The sequence below is a fragment of the Seriola aureovittata genome, chromosome 5 (assembly GCF_021018895.1).
Source record: "Seriola aureovittata isolate HTS-2021-v1 ecotype China chromosome 5, ASM2101889v1, whole genome shotgun sequence".
Lineage (NCBI taxonomy): Eukaryota > Metazoa > Chordata > Actinopteri > Carangiformes > Carangidae > Seriola > Seriola aureovittata.
The window spans coordinates 26,118,821-26,132,272 of record NC_079368.1 but is presented as its reverse complement, the minus strand read 5'-3'; the positions used below and the strand labels follow the sequence as shown (position 1 = coordinate 26,132,272).

The window sequence follows — 13,452 nt, the reverse complement described above, 5'->3', positions numbered from 1 at the left end:
CAAATTGCTTACTTTTTTCAGCGAACTTGTTGGTCCTCCTGTAATTTAGATCCTCTCCGGAGATACATAACCACTGACAGAAAATCTTCCCTTCTGCATTTTATCAGCTATCTGTAAATTGCTGTATTACAAAGTGTAGGTGGTGGTTATGAAAACATATTTGATTGTGACATAGCAGTAATGGGTAGTCACCTATAGTAATTCATTCTAATTTGCTTTTCAGTGTCATGAGCGGAGCTACAGCACCAGGCCAGTGGGACAGCTGTGATACGTCTTGCCAGACAGTTACATCATCCCTAAACACTCAGACGTTTTATCCACATCAGCTCAGTGTTGGGTCAATACTCTTTCACAAAGCTTCATTATGGCACTGAGAGGTCAGAGGTTGAGAGAGATACTGGAAATGCTTATCAGTATCAGAGCATCAAATACAGTAATTACTAGCAGGGCCACGTTTGAACAAGAGCCAGCTGTTATACAGTGCGCATTCTGTAATGTGGACAGCTGGATATCAGACTTTCTATGGGCAGGAGAGCAGTAGTAATTTGTAGAGAAGGAGGAGGACTGAAATGGGGCGTCATCGGAGTGTTTGCACCATATGGTGCAATCCAGTCACAGACTCACCTGCAGATTTCACATCATAGCAAGTTTCAAGTCCAGATGCTCATTATGTCAAAAATATCACAAACAATAAAAAACAATACATTAAATATGATAAAGGGTCAAATAATTATCCCTTTATATCGCTTCAGCCAAAGTGTTTGTCAAATGGCTGAACAGACACACACACACACACACACACACACACACACACCTTTTCACCATGAGGATCAGTAGGGGTAGGGACCGCATCTAACAGTTTCTGTAACTTCCTTAAACTGACATTCAGGTGAACTTCTCGCAGGGATTGGCCAGGTGTGTGGAGGGTGTGAAATTCTCTCTCAAACTCTCTTTCAACAAACAATTATGTCTGTCAGTTTTCAAATGTAATACATCACTATATACATTCCTTTAAGGAAACGTCATCCGAATGTGTGTGCGCTGTCATCCCTGTTTTTACCATTCATTCTTGCCCTTCTCTATGAGGGCAGGCTTGTCACCCCCACCTTCAACCCTTTACTTTCGGAGCTACTAAGAGGCCAAGAGTATTTGTCGTGAACACAACCAACTACACAATATGGTAAGGGGAAATCACCTAAAGCCACGTTGATATACAACAAATACAGAGAATCGGTATTGACAAAAAAAAAAAGATAATCACAACTTCATCCTAAATGTATTGTTCTGAACATTTGTTACTGAATGTTTCTGCAGTATTGAATGCAAACATTTTTAACAGTTTGAAAAGGTTATTTGTTGACCAGCTAATGATGACAAAATAACAGGCAAATATATCAGACAGCGAATAAATCATATTTCTAATTACCACTGCACATCTGCCTAATTTATTAGTTTAATACGTGAGCAGTACACCAGTGTCAGAATGCATTAAAAGCCACGCATATCCTCAAAACAAACAGACAGACAAATTAAACATTATTTGTTTTCACTTATCTCCTTGAAATGTTAGATATGAAGCAGCTGACCTTGATGGATAATGAAAGATTAATAAACATTTTTCTCTGGAGACTCTGCTGCTGTGGGCAGGCTGGCCAAGAGAAACACAACCAGCAGCATCTTATCCTGTAATCTGCTCCATAGAGCAGGACACAGACACTCTGTGTTCTCCCATATCAGATATAAATCACACTTATGAATCAGAAATAACATTAGAAAAAACACAACATGGTTTGTATTTACATGATAAGGAATAACTGAAGCCATGGGAAAATAAAAACTGAACATACTGTTCAGAGTAGATAGTACATTCTAAACTTAAAAGGTTAGATGAGGTTGTGCTGGCTTTGTTACAAGTTCTCCTTGAGTATTTATTCTACCATTAAGGTTTCCTGGTTTATACAGTAGCAGGTGTTCTGTGTGTTCTGTATCCAGGCACCGATAATGTCTAATGCAGTCCTATTTCTCTTTCAGATTCTGTAATATTTGCATCTCTCAAATAACCCATGAAACCCTGCCACCACCCTACTCCTCCTCCCCTCCATGAAAACACACACAGATCTTTTAAAACACTTAAAAGGCTCTGGGCATCAGATAACCAGTGATGTGGATGTCAAACTTCCTGACTTTTTTTATCCTCATCACACCTCACCGGACGGACTTCATCAGCATTGTTAGCCCACCTGTCTATACTAATACTGGCACAGCAAAGTGAGGGACGAAAACCTCCGACAACAGCAAGAAATGTAAACACTCCTGTTGCTTTCAAGCCAGTGATTTTAAATTGAGCTTAAGGACGAGACGCTGACAGTGAGTGGTGAGTGAAAATCCCCGAATACAAATATACTATTTACGGGTGTTTGATTACTGTTTTCTAAAAACTATAGTGACCAGATGTTTTTGGGAAATTATTTAGCCCTTATCAAAAAAATGAAAGTATATATTCAGGGCCCATTTTTAGAAATATGTGTCTACAGTATAGGAGTGAATAACCTGGGAACAGTCTGGGGAAGTCTAAGTTGAAGTATACATTTTTGTTTTTTTTAAGGGAATTTGACATGGGCCTGACAATAAGAGAAATATAGAGTAATACTTGCTTTGTCTTTCAACGACTGAAAGGTCGATGATCCCTGGACTGGCAGGAAGAAATGAGGGCAGGGGGGGAGTGAATGAACAGCTCTTCCCCTCCCTCAACATCCATGGCTGTAGAGCTCTTGAGCAAGGCATCTAACCCGCTCAACGGCTCCCTGAGTGCTGCACGGTGGCGGCCCACTGCTCCTGTGTGTGCATGTATTCACTAGTCATATCGGCTAAATGCAGAGGTCAACTTCCTCGTGTTACAGCGGGAGATTTTTTAACAACATTTGTTTAGTCTGTGCTATTCCTGCTGTGACAAAATGTCTGCTGTGAAAAAGGTCTATAAAGTCATAGTGGAGGGGAAGCTTGCACCAAGAGACATGCACCTTTCCTGACATGTTACAATGAGCCTGTGAGGACAGTCACTTGAAGATTGGACATTTCTAGAGTTTGACAAAGCAAAGAAAAAAAAGCAAGTGTGTTGAATGTGACAATATTCAGAATTTGATACGGATAATGTAAACGTTCTGTTTGGTAATTCCAAATTTGGCCTTTTCTGACTAAGAGATGTGGTATATGCTGATATTCAGGTTTTATGAACATATTTGTATTGTATTTTAGAGTTAATAGCATTCATGAATTAGAATAAGTGGAAATCTTTGATTACACTAATAAAGCTAACATTATCTGATGTTGTTAGATGTTAGTTGTTATTTTATGCATGTTATGTTGATTCCTGATATACAATTTATTTTAACATATTATAGTTTACATACTTCAGCCTCGTAAACAGCCTTTCAGGCCAGGTCCGAAGTGTCTACGATTACTTCTTTTACTCTTCACTCCATTAGCATGCAAACATTTAGCAAGCTAACAGTTTGCTACATCCAGATGTAAGTTACTGTGTGTGAATATTTAGTTACAATAAATCTCTATGTAAAAACTTTCTTTTGAGTGGAACTTATTCTAATTCAGTATTGTGTAAATATCCACTTACTGAACGCTTATGTTATAACTAGGCTAAGTTTGAATTTACAAAAAACTGCTTCCAAGCATATAAACTAACCCTGATCCTGAATTGAGTGTTTTTTATCGACTGCTGTTTCCAAGGTAAATGTAAAAAAAAAGAGCTGCTCTCAGAATAACAGTCAGAGTGGTGCCTCTGGATCACAATGGTTCTTGTTTCAGCATTTTGTGCCGCTCATTCATCCTGGACTGCATACCAGGCTGTTTCCCAAGATCATGCTCTGAATACTGAATAGCTTCAACATAATGTGGAATGAATGCATTATGTGCTCTACGACAACTGCATTTTGTTTTCCAAAGATCTATTATCTTATCTTTCTGCAGATTCTAAACAGCCTAGGCTTTATTCAATTTTCCAGTTAACTTTCGCTGTTTTTAGTAATAACTGAAGTTCATGGATTAGCTGATGTTGCACTCTCTTGTTGATATTTCAACTTTTTAACAAACCCTAAAGTACAGTTTCTGTCTATGTGAACAGTTACCTGGATCTGTACATCAGGATTTATATTTTCCATTGTCAAAGGAAAGGCTTCTGGACACAAATGCATTCCTTTCGGTGAACAGAAGTTGTTTTTTTCTAGATTGGCTATCAGAAAATAATTCTTGCATTCTTCTATGCAATACCCCTTTCATTTCCCCCTGTGAGAAATCTTTCAAAGATGCTTTTGACAGACACACACACGCACAAGCACATATACACAGGGACGGACAGACAGACAGACAGACAGACAGACAGACAGACAGACAGACAGACAGACCTAGATGACTGCAGGCCGAGAGGAAAAGGAGTGGGAGGATGTGATGGTAAGATCTTTTCCCAGCTTTCCCTTCTTTTTGCTTACATGAGGTCACTCGACCACGGGGCCTAACAATTGATGTGTGCATATGTTCCAATTATGATATCATCCCATAGTCCACAACAGAAAAACAATAAATGTGAGACAGTTTTTCTGATACAAATGAATCAATCTTATTGTGACATTAAACTTATATTAGCCCAGTTCAATTCTATAAAAACAGAGCAATACTTATAAAATAAACACACAATAATTGGTAATATACAATATTAACTAGTGACATGATGAGATCTAATGTTGACATTTCACAATTTTAGAGACACAAAACTCTTATTATGTCCTAAGTATATACAACTTTAATGTTCATACTCAAAGGACAGTTCATTGATCTTGATTCAGCTCCATCCTCACTGTCTTTACGCCTGAGCTGCAGCGTTGGCAGCTAACCTCTCCTGTTTCTCCTGCTCTGCCTTCTCCTTCATCTCTTTCTCTCTCTGGATCAGCTGCCTCCTCTCAGCTTCCCAGGCCTGCACGCGACTCTCGTACTGCTCCAGGTCCGGTTTCTCCGCAGCAGCCAGGTTCTGCTGAGCAAGAGCCGTCACTAAATCCTGGAAGGAGGCAGAGTCCAGCTTACCCTGAGACTCCAGCTGGCTTCTCAGTTCCTGGGGAGGCAGGGAAACAAGAAAAAGTTGAAGGCGCCAAACAGTGACCTCATCACTTCATTTACATTACTTGGGTGAAACCATCTGAACCAGTGAGCTCTATTCATTACATTTCAAATGCTAGAGCTTCTCTGAAAACATTCCTAAATCCCCAAATGAGTCTAATTATCAACATTTAAATGAATCCATTAAATGTGCAAAGAGTGTACATTTTTTTTAATATAACAGTAGTACGGGTAGACAAGCAACAGACCACACTGCTCGCCTGGTATCATATATTAAAAGACACAAACTTGATCAGTAAAACTAGTCGCACTTTGAAGGGTCTCTGTGGAGTTTATGACTGTTACGATCACCGGTTTGTTCACTCTTGTAAATGCTCTTATGATGTGATCCACCAAGCCAATCCAGCCAGTTATTTCACACTGAACAACTAATGTCACAATTTCATGATAAACACACCAATTAAACACACATTTGTTAGATCTCCAGAATGTACAAAATGCATGTTGGTGAGTGACAATGAATGTAAACTTTATTTAAAAGGAAAACTCAACAGGGCAACTTTGGTGTAGATGGTAATGTGGTGAAAAGTCTATGGCAGCTCTCTTAAGCTCATTTAATTAAGCTCACTTATATGAAACTATCTCTCAGTCAAATCATCAAATAGCCATTTAATAAAAAAAGAAAAAAAAAAAAGAAAAGAAAAATGTCCCTCTGCATTTGAAAACAGACAAAACAATCCCAGACAAAACCGTGTCAGTGTAAAGGCTGCACCCTGTCTGCTAAATCACTGCGTCATTATAATCATGGAGAACCAGCAGAAAGCACAGCTCACGGGCATGAGCACTGCTTTAATCAGAATTACAACCCCAGTCGTGACAGGAAACGCTGTTTATCACATGTTTACCGTCTCGCCCCGACTAGGAAAACTAATGTAAATTCAGTTGCTGCTACAAACAAAAACACACCTGCAGCGAGCGACAAACACCCACCTTGAATCTGCTGGCATACTGAGGTAGCTTGGCCTGCTCTGCCCGATCATTTTCATCTACACTGTCTTCCTTCTTGTCCTCCTCCTCCTCACCTCCTGACTCCTCTCCAGAAGTGTCAGAGTCTGACGTGGAAGACATTTCCTGTAGCAAGTCATTCATGTAGTCCAGCTGAAAACAAATGAAAATTCATGTTCAGAATGCAGAAATATAGTTTGATATACATATATATTACAATATAGTTTGAACATTCAGTATAAAGTGCAGTTTGGGTTGTGAAATAGCCATTAGTGCCTGAAAAGTCTTTGTTTGTTGTTAATTAAATTACCCAAGTGGAGGTTTAATATTTTATCTACTTTTTAAGAAGATGCAGTTCGTTATTTGAATGATTACAGGACAGGCATGCAATGATGAAAGAGGCTGACCACCTTACTTGACAACTCACCTCTTAATCTTAGGAAGAGGTAAGATCAACTGTGACCTGAGGCAGCCGTCACCAGCACCTTTACTTGAGATGTAATATTTCCTCTCTGTCCTACGGTGTTATCTGCTCTGTCTACATTATTGCTGTGCCGCTGGCTGACACACAGGCCATTTCGTTCCTGTTGCAGTGACATCCTCGGTGCTCCAGGCTCTTCAAAATCTCATTAGACGTGGACAAAGCTGAACTATTGAACTGGACAGCGCAGGCCGGATCAGAGGCGCTTCACCCGACCGTGTGTGCGTGCATATATGTAAAAATAACAACAATATGACAGCATGTGTGTTCCATCTCAGCAGATGAACACTGTTTGTGTCATACACCCCACCTGGAAAGTAACAACAGCCTGTCTCTTCTGTGTGTGTGTAATGCTGTCTTGCAGAACCATAATCGGCATTTGAGACTAGGCAGCAATTTCATTGTAAACACAGAAGGCTGTTTGTAAGAAAGTTTAATCCAGATTAATCTCACAGCAATAACCTCAAACTTTGTTTGACGTCAAACCCACAGTCTGCGGAGAACACCGATAACAAAAGACCAAATTAGTACAGGGAGTGATGCTGTTGTTGTGCAGTGTGGTTGTTGAGTGTATTTGCATATCCTGTACTAGTATGAACACTGCGGGTCGATGCTGTATCTTATAGTGCACCGATTGTTGCTGTATTGTTCTCATCTGCCTGTATGGTATGTCATGCATGCTGTCACTCAGTAGATGTCGTGTGGACTATGCCTGTGATTTATTCTAACTGCATGCTCAAATTGTGAATCAATTATGTCTATCAATTGATAAAGTTTAACAAAATCAAATAAGCAATAATAGTAGTAGTAAAAAATGACAATTAAATGTGCTGACCATATAATAGCTTGTGTAAAGTCAGAATTAAATCATTACAAGATTGACAAATGTCATCTCTGAGCATTCAAGACAGATATACTGTAGGTGCAAGACATTTTAACTAAGCTTAGCACAAAGGGTGAAACTGAAAACCTATTCATATTAATGAGAAGAGAGAAAAACATGCCCTTGTTTTCTGTTATATAAGATATTGCGCCACATAAAGCAGTATAGCACGCTGCATCGGAGCCAGGGATTAGTGTCACACCTAAAGCAGAGCCAGCTGTGACTTAATTAATGTGACTGATATGGAAAGTTATTTTTTATGATATTGATATTGGATCAGTATTCCCAACAGTAGATATTATGGCAAGCCAGTCATGGGTTTTGTTAGTGAAAGAGTTAGGACTGTGCCCATACCTGGCCCCTAAAAATGACGACCACACCGTCGACTGCAAAGTCACTTAAATGCACTTTTGTCTGTCAAAAGGTCATGTCGTCCTTCAAACAAAAAAAATGTTTAAATAATAATCACACGCACACACACTTGAATTTTTATGTCCTTACGGTGTCTTTGGACAGCTTGACGTCACCAGAAGCAGCAGCCACTCTCTCGATGACAGCCAGCGCACGGTCCAGATATCCATGACCCCAGAAGAGAGGCATCCCTTTGAACACGGCGTGTATGCCGTTTGAAATCTCCACCTTGCCTACATGGAAAGGAAGAAGAGAATAAACGAGACAATCACAGTGAATAAATAAATAAACAAATAAAAACAATATAGTGTGTGTGTGGGGGGGGTGAAGTACACACCGAGGAGAGCATTGCCAAGTAGCTGAGCACTGAGGCCAACAATGTTGTCTTGCTTCAGTCCACAGATGAGCAGCGATGCCCCCAAAGCCCGCTCTTCTGACACCTGAACACAACGAGAAACAAGTGTAGGTATTTCACTTGGAACCAAACTGGAAACACGCTAATGAGTTTCAGGCAGCCACTTTTCCAAAACAAATGAGTAGCAATTTTGAATCAAACCCTCATAAATCACTCAGGGCATCAGGAAACTGATGACTTCACTGTAGAGCACAAGGTAATGTGCTGTATTTCCAAGGGTAAGAACATACTGGTATCATTTGTTTTCATAACACCTCCCATGTTTCTGCGGCTGCTTTTTCACTCACAATGAGTTGTGGTCTGGTTGCCAGGTAACTGCCCAGAGCGTACAGAGACAGGATCTGTGTGGAGGGAAGGTTGAAGGCTTCCTGAAGCATCACCTCTTCAACCACAGAGCACGCACCTGTATAACAAAAACATTACGTCATAAATGACATATTTTTATAGTGAACAAAATCCCCCCAATGCACAGCCAATATAAGCAGTCAGTGTCAATGTATGTTATCATTGATTTTCTTTTTGTAAGGCTACTGCATTGAAAGCTTTTCAAAGTATTCCTATGTCAAATAATATCCTTACTTACTTCTAAAACAATCTGCACCAAGACTAAACCCAACAAGAGTATTGGCAAAATGAAATGCTAAATGAATGCACTTTTTCATTCATTACTGCTGAGTAAACACTGGGAGTTAGCTCATTGAGATAAACAGGTGGTGGAGCTAATTGTCCAGTCAGGCATCATTAAACTACAACAAAAGAGGAGGGCGCAATGAGACGTGGAAAACATGATGGGAATATGGCACTGTTTGTTTCATATATCAATTGGAGCAACGATACAGTCTCCTCATCACTCAACACAGATCTGATGTTTTCATTTACTGTTATGTGAGTGGAGGCCTCAGTGGATGTTAAAGTTACATGCTTCATTCACCAAGTCTGTTTCTTTTTGCTTTTTTGACACAGTACATCCACTTCTCTGCCCAGCCAAGCCTAAAAACTTTACCATATTTTGTTCTTTTTTTCTTCTTCAAATTTACAGCATTTCCACATTTTCTTCATGCACAAAAATAAAAGGCTCAATTCTTGCCTAAAACAGATGAGCGCTGTAGTTTTCTAAATCAGGAAAAAATAACAGTACATTTGTTGGGGACTATTTTCAGCTGTGGTTTAACACTCACTAGTGAGTATTTACAGAAGCAGTAGTCTCTCCAGTGCCCACGTTCATCGTAATAAAGGAACATGTCGCCCAGTGCAACGAAGTGGCTCACTGATGTGTTTTTAATAGTTTATGGACAACAATGGAGCGCTTTGCCACAGAGGAATAAGAAATGTCAGGTTTTAGCTGTCAGTAGGGTCAATTCATTGTTGGTTTTGGTCTTTTCGTAGGATTTGTTAAAAAATAAAATTTCTTCTGAATACTGCCCGTTCCCTCAAAGTTATGAAACAACATTGGATCTGTGTCTCTTCAGTACTGAAGCGATTCAGTGTATAAGCGCTAAACAGTGAATTCAACATTTATCAAATGTAATTTTGACGTCACAACACACCTGAAAACACTGTAATGCCAACTATGCGCCTTCACTTGTTGCAAAACGACACATTGTTTACTGTCTAATGTTATTACAGAAAAATATTCAGGCTTCCCCTTTACCTCTGTCTTTTACAAACAAGGAAAGAAATGTTTGAAGTCTGATTTTAGTGTTCCCACTCCTGGCAATATTCAGAGTTAAGAGGAATGTGTTAGGAAACCTGCAGGGGTTGTACTTTACATCAGCAGTCAAACAGATTCTTTGATTAAAAAAATCTTACTTTTAAAGTCTCCATCCTTAATGTAAGGTTCTATGAGCAGGTTGAAGGTGAAGTCATCTGGGAATATTCCATACTGAACCTACACACACACACACACACACACACACACACACACACACACACACACACACACACACACACACACACACACACACACACACACACACACACACACACACACACACACACACACACACACACACACACACACACACACACACACACAAAATTTTACACATTTTACATTTGATTTTAGTTTGAAAATGCATCTGGGTTGTTAAGATTGGATTTCATAATCGCTCACACTGTCAGGTAACTGTAGCTGTCAGTCCTGATCAGGAGCATCTACTCAGACTTCCTCTCTGCAGACTTTGAATATGAGGCTAATGTACATCACAGAAGGAATATAATGGGTTGTGTACCTTGTTTTTAAGCGTGTACAGGGCCTTCTCCCTGGCCCCGTACTTTAGACACTGTCTGATCCAGCTGTGCATGGTCCATTCTCGGAGGTACCAACAGTTTGGACTGTGACGAAACCTGGAGGGATAAAAATAATAATTATATATATATATATATATATATATAAATATATAAAGATGTGATGACGAAAAGAGATGACATGCGATCAAATTTAAATGTCACAAGTCTTTAGTGAACCATTTTAGCTGCTGAATGACCAGAAGAGTTTGAAAATTTAACAGCTTAATCCTGAAAAATCAGCACTAATAACTGACGTACAAAAGTCCAAACACATCAAAAACAGTTGAATGAACTGCCATTAATGATTACTTGTTACAAACTTCCCCCAGAGTGGAAAGACGGTTAATTCTCACTCGGTTATGAAAATGGATGTGTCCCGAACAAGGGTGCGATTGGGAAATATACTAAATCTTGTAATCACAAGAATGGGTGCAGATTCCAGAGGAGGGAGTAAACAGGAAAGGTCTGGAGTTGCCCCGAACAAAGAAAAGCATGTGACTGAACATAAACCAAAACAGACAAACCAAACAGACAATTCATTCCAAGAAAAGCACGCAAGTTGGTACCATGGACCAAAACCAAGGAAGCAGCAGATGTCTGATACAGAACTGCAGATGCAGAGTATCAAGAGTAAAAGTGATTCCTCTTACTTGTAAAGGTAGTACTCTGCTTGATCAATTTCTTCCCGAGATGATATGTTGTCAACAAACTGAAACACAAAGAGAACGTATAAACCGTTACCAAAAACGTTGTTTCAGCTACCAACAAATTCATTCGTATTTGTTGCTTTAACGGTGAAAGGTTTACCACAAAAAAAAAAAAAGAAAATCAAATACAGCCCATTTAAATCTGGATGCAACTTACCCGCGACACAGTCAGAGAGCTAACTGGGAGCTTCCTCTCATATGTCCTCTCCATAGTGGCGGCCAGTTCAGCTGTGAGTTAAAAAAAAAAAAAAAACACCAACAAGACAATTAGACAGTTTGTCATGTAATAGACAAACTGTTGAGAATGTATTTCAGTGTGGTATGTCACACTTGCCTAGGAAAAAACAGCACCAATTAAACTTTATTCACTTCTGTCATTAAATGCTTCATCATCAGTTGTGATTCACTTAAAAAATTTTCAAAATTTTAGTAGGCCTACTACTGATTTTAATTTAATTGTTAGTTGTGTGTGTAGCAATTATAGCCACACTAGTGAACTTTTGCCAATGAGAGCACCATGAGGCTGCAGTCTGACACTGCCATCCTGTGTTGATCAAGTGCACACACACACACACACACGTTTGATGCTTGACTGCTCAGCTTTTTTTTTTTGACACGACATAACCTGCAATCAGTACTTCTGGATGTGGACGTATGTCAGCTACACGTCATATTTAATTGTGAGAGTCCTTTTTTCTACATAACAAAACCAGCTTTAATTTTGTCTCAACACAATATCAAACACACAATATTAAAATACATTATATCAGAACTTTACTTTAAGTGCAAGAGAAGACTGGCAAAATTTATTAAATCAGGAAACATATGATCATAGAAGAAAACACACCTAAGTATCTCAACAGTCATTCAGTGCCGACTTTCGGTAATTGCTAGTTTGCATTTGAACCTTTACCCAAAAAGTAAAGAAGTTTGATATCCTGAGAGAGATTATAGCAGTCCTGATTCAAAGGCATCTTCTACAATTCATACTTAAAGACTTAAAACATCCTATGTAGCACAGAAATGTGTCATCCTCCTGCATGAATTTGGAAAACTAATAACTGGTGTATCCTTTGCTGCCTTCAGTACCTCACAGTCCAACTGTACTCTCCATCAATATTCTGCACCTACTTATCCTGTGCAAGAGCGTATCCCACCCTTTGCAGGTCGCCACTCTATTACTCAGTGACTATATAGAGACAGTCACACTGAAAAACCTAGCCTGGTCTAATGTCTAATGAATCTGGATTTCTGCTGAGGCATGCGGACGGTAGGCTCAGCCTGTCTGATTTTTGTTGCCGACCATGTGCCTCCCTTCATGGGCACAATTTACCATCTTCTAATGGCTACTCCCAGCATGATAATGCACCATGTCACAAAGCAAAAGTCATCTCAAGCTAGTTTCATGAACATGACAATGAGTCCAGTGTAAGTGTTAAGTAGCCTCCCCCGTGTCCGGATCTGAATCCAATACAACACCTTTGGGATGAGGATGAGCTGACAAATCTGCAGAAATTATGTGATGCGATCATGTCAACATGGAGCAGAATTTCAAAGCAATGTTTCCAACATATCAATCAATGTCGTGAAGAATTGAGACTGTTTTGAGAGCAACGGGAGGCCCTATCCAGAATGAGTATGGTGTTCCTAATAAACTGCTCAGTGAGTGTATGGTCCCCCGGATCATGTCCACGTCGGAGACTCTAGTTATTATTGCTTGAACTGCCGGTTTTAGTTCTTACCCAGGTTCTGATGATCTTTCTCCCTCGCCTCCCACACTTTGGTGTCGGTGTAAGCCGCTGAGAGCAACCATCTTCTAGCTGCAGAAAGACAAACACTGTCCATCAGGTCATAGGGATACAAGTACCACACGTGGGCTAGTCGGCTGTTTACGAGATGTTAAACATTTTCAGAAACTTTAACGACAGCAGACAAAGTGTAAAGACCTCAGTTTTGCGACGTGCTATGTGTCTACCTGAAAGAGACGGAGATAAACGGTTAACTTTGACAGCTGCAGTCACACATCGCTTCAACACGGAGGTTGCCATCTTTGGACGATACCATTTCGTAGTCGGACCGGGGGAGTACCGGAAATTTCTGACGGTCCCTCAAACTGACGTAAGAGGGTCATACCAAT

At 39.8% G+C, this 13,452-nt stretch overlaps 1 protein-coding gene across 1 annotated transcript; it reads right to left on the bottom strand.

The window, feature by feature from the left end:
• Positions 1 to 4,207: 4,207 nt before the first annotated feature.
• Positions 4,208 to 13,383, bottom strand: mrps27 (mitochondrial ribosomal protein S27). Its single transcript, XM_056377417.1, has 11 exons — positions 13,291 to 13,383; positions 13,058 to 13,135; positions 11,473 to 11,543; positions 11,259 to 11,317; positions 10,551 to 10,665; positions 10,129 to 10,207; positions 8,607 to 8,722; positions 8,242 to 8,344; positions 7,995 to 8,137; positions 6,115 to 6,282; positions 4,208 to 5,119 (listed from the first exon to the last, which is right to left on the bottom strand). The coding sequence occupies exons 1-11, from the start codon at positions 13,361 to 13,363 to the stop codon at positions 4,874 to 4,876; spliced, it is 1,251 nt and encodes a 416-aa protein (XP_056233392.1). The 5' UTR covers positions 13,364 to 13,383; the 3' UTR covers positions 4,208 to 4,873.
• Positions 13,384 to 13,452: the final 69 nt, after the last annotated feature.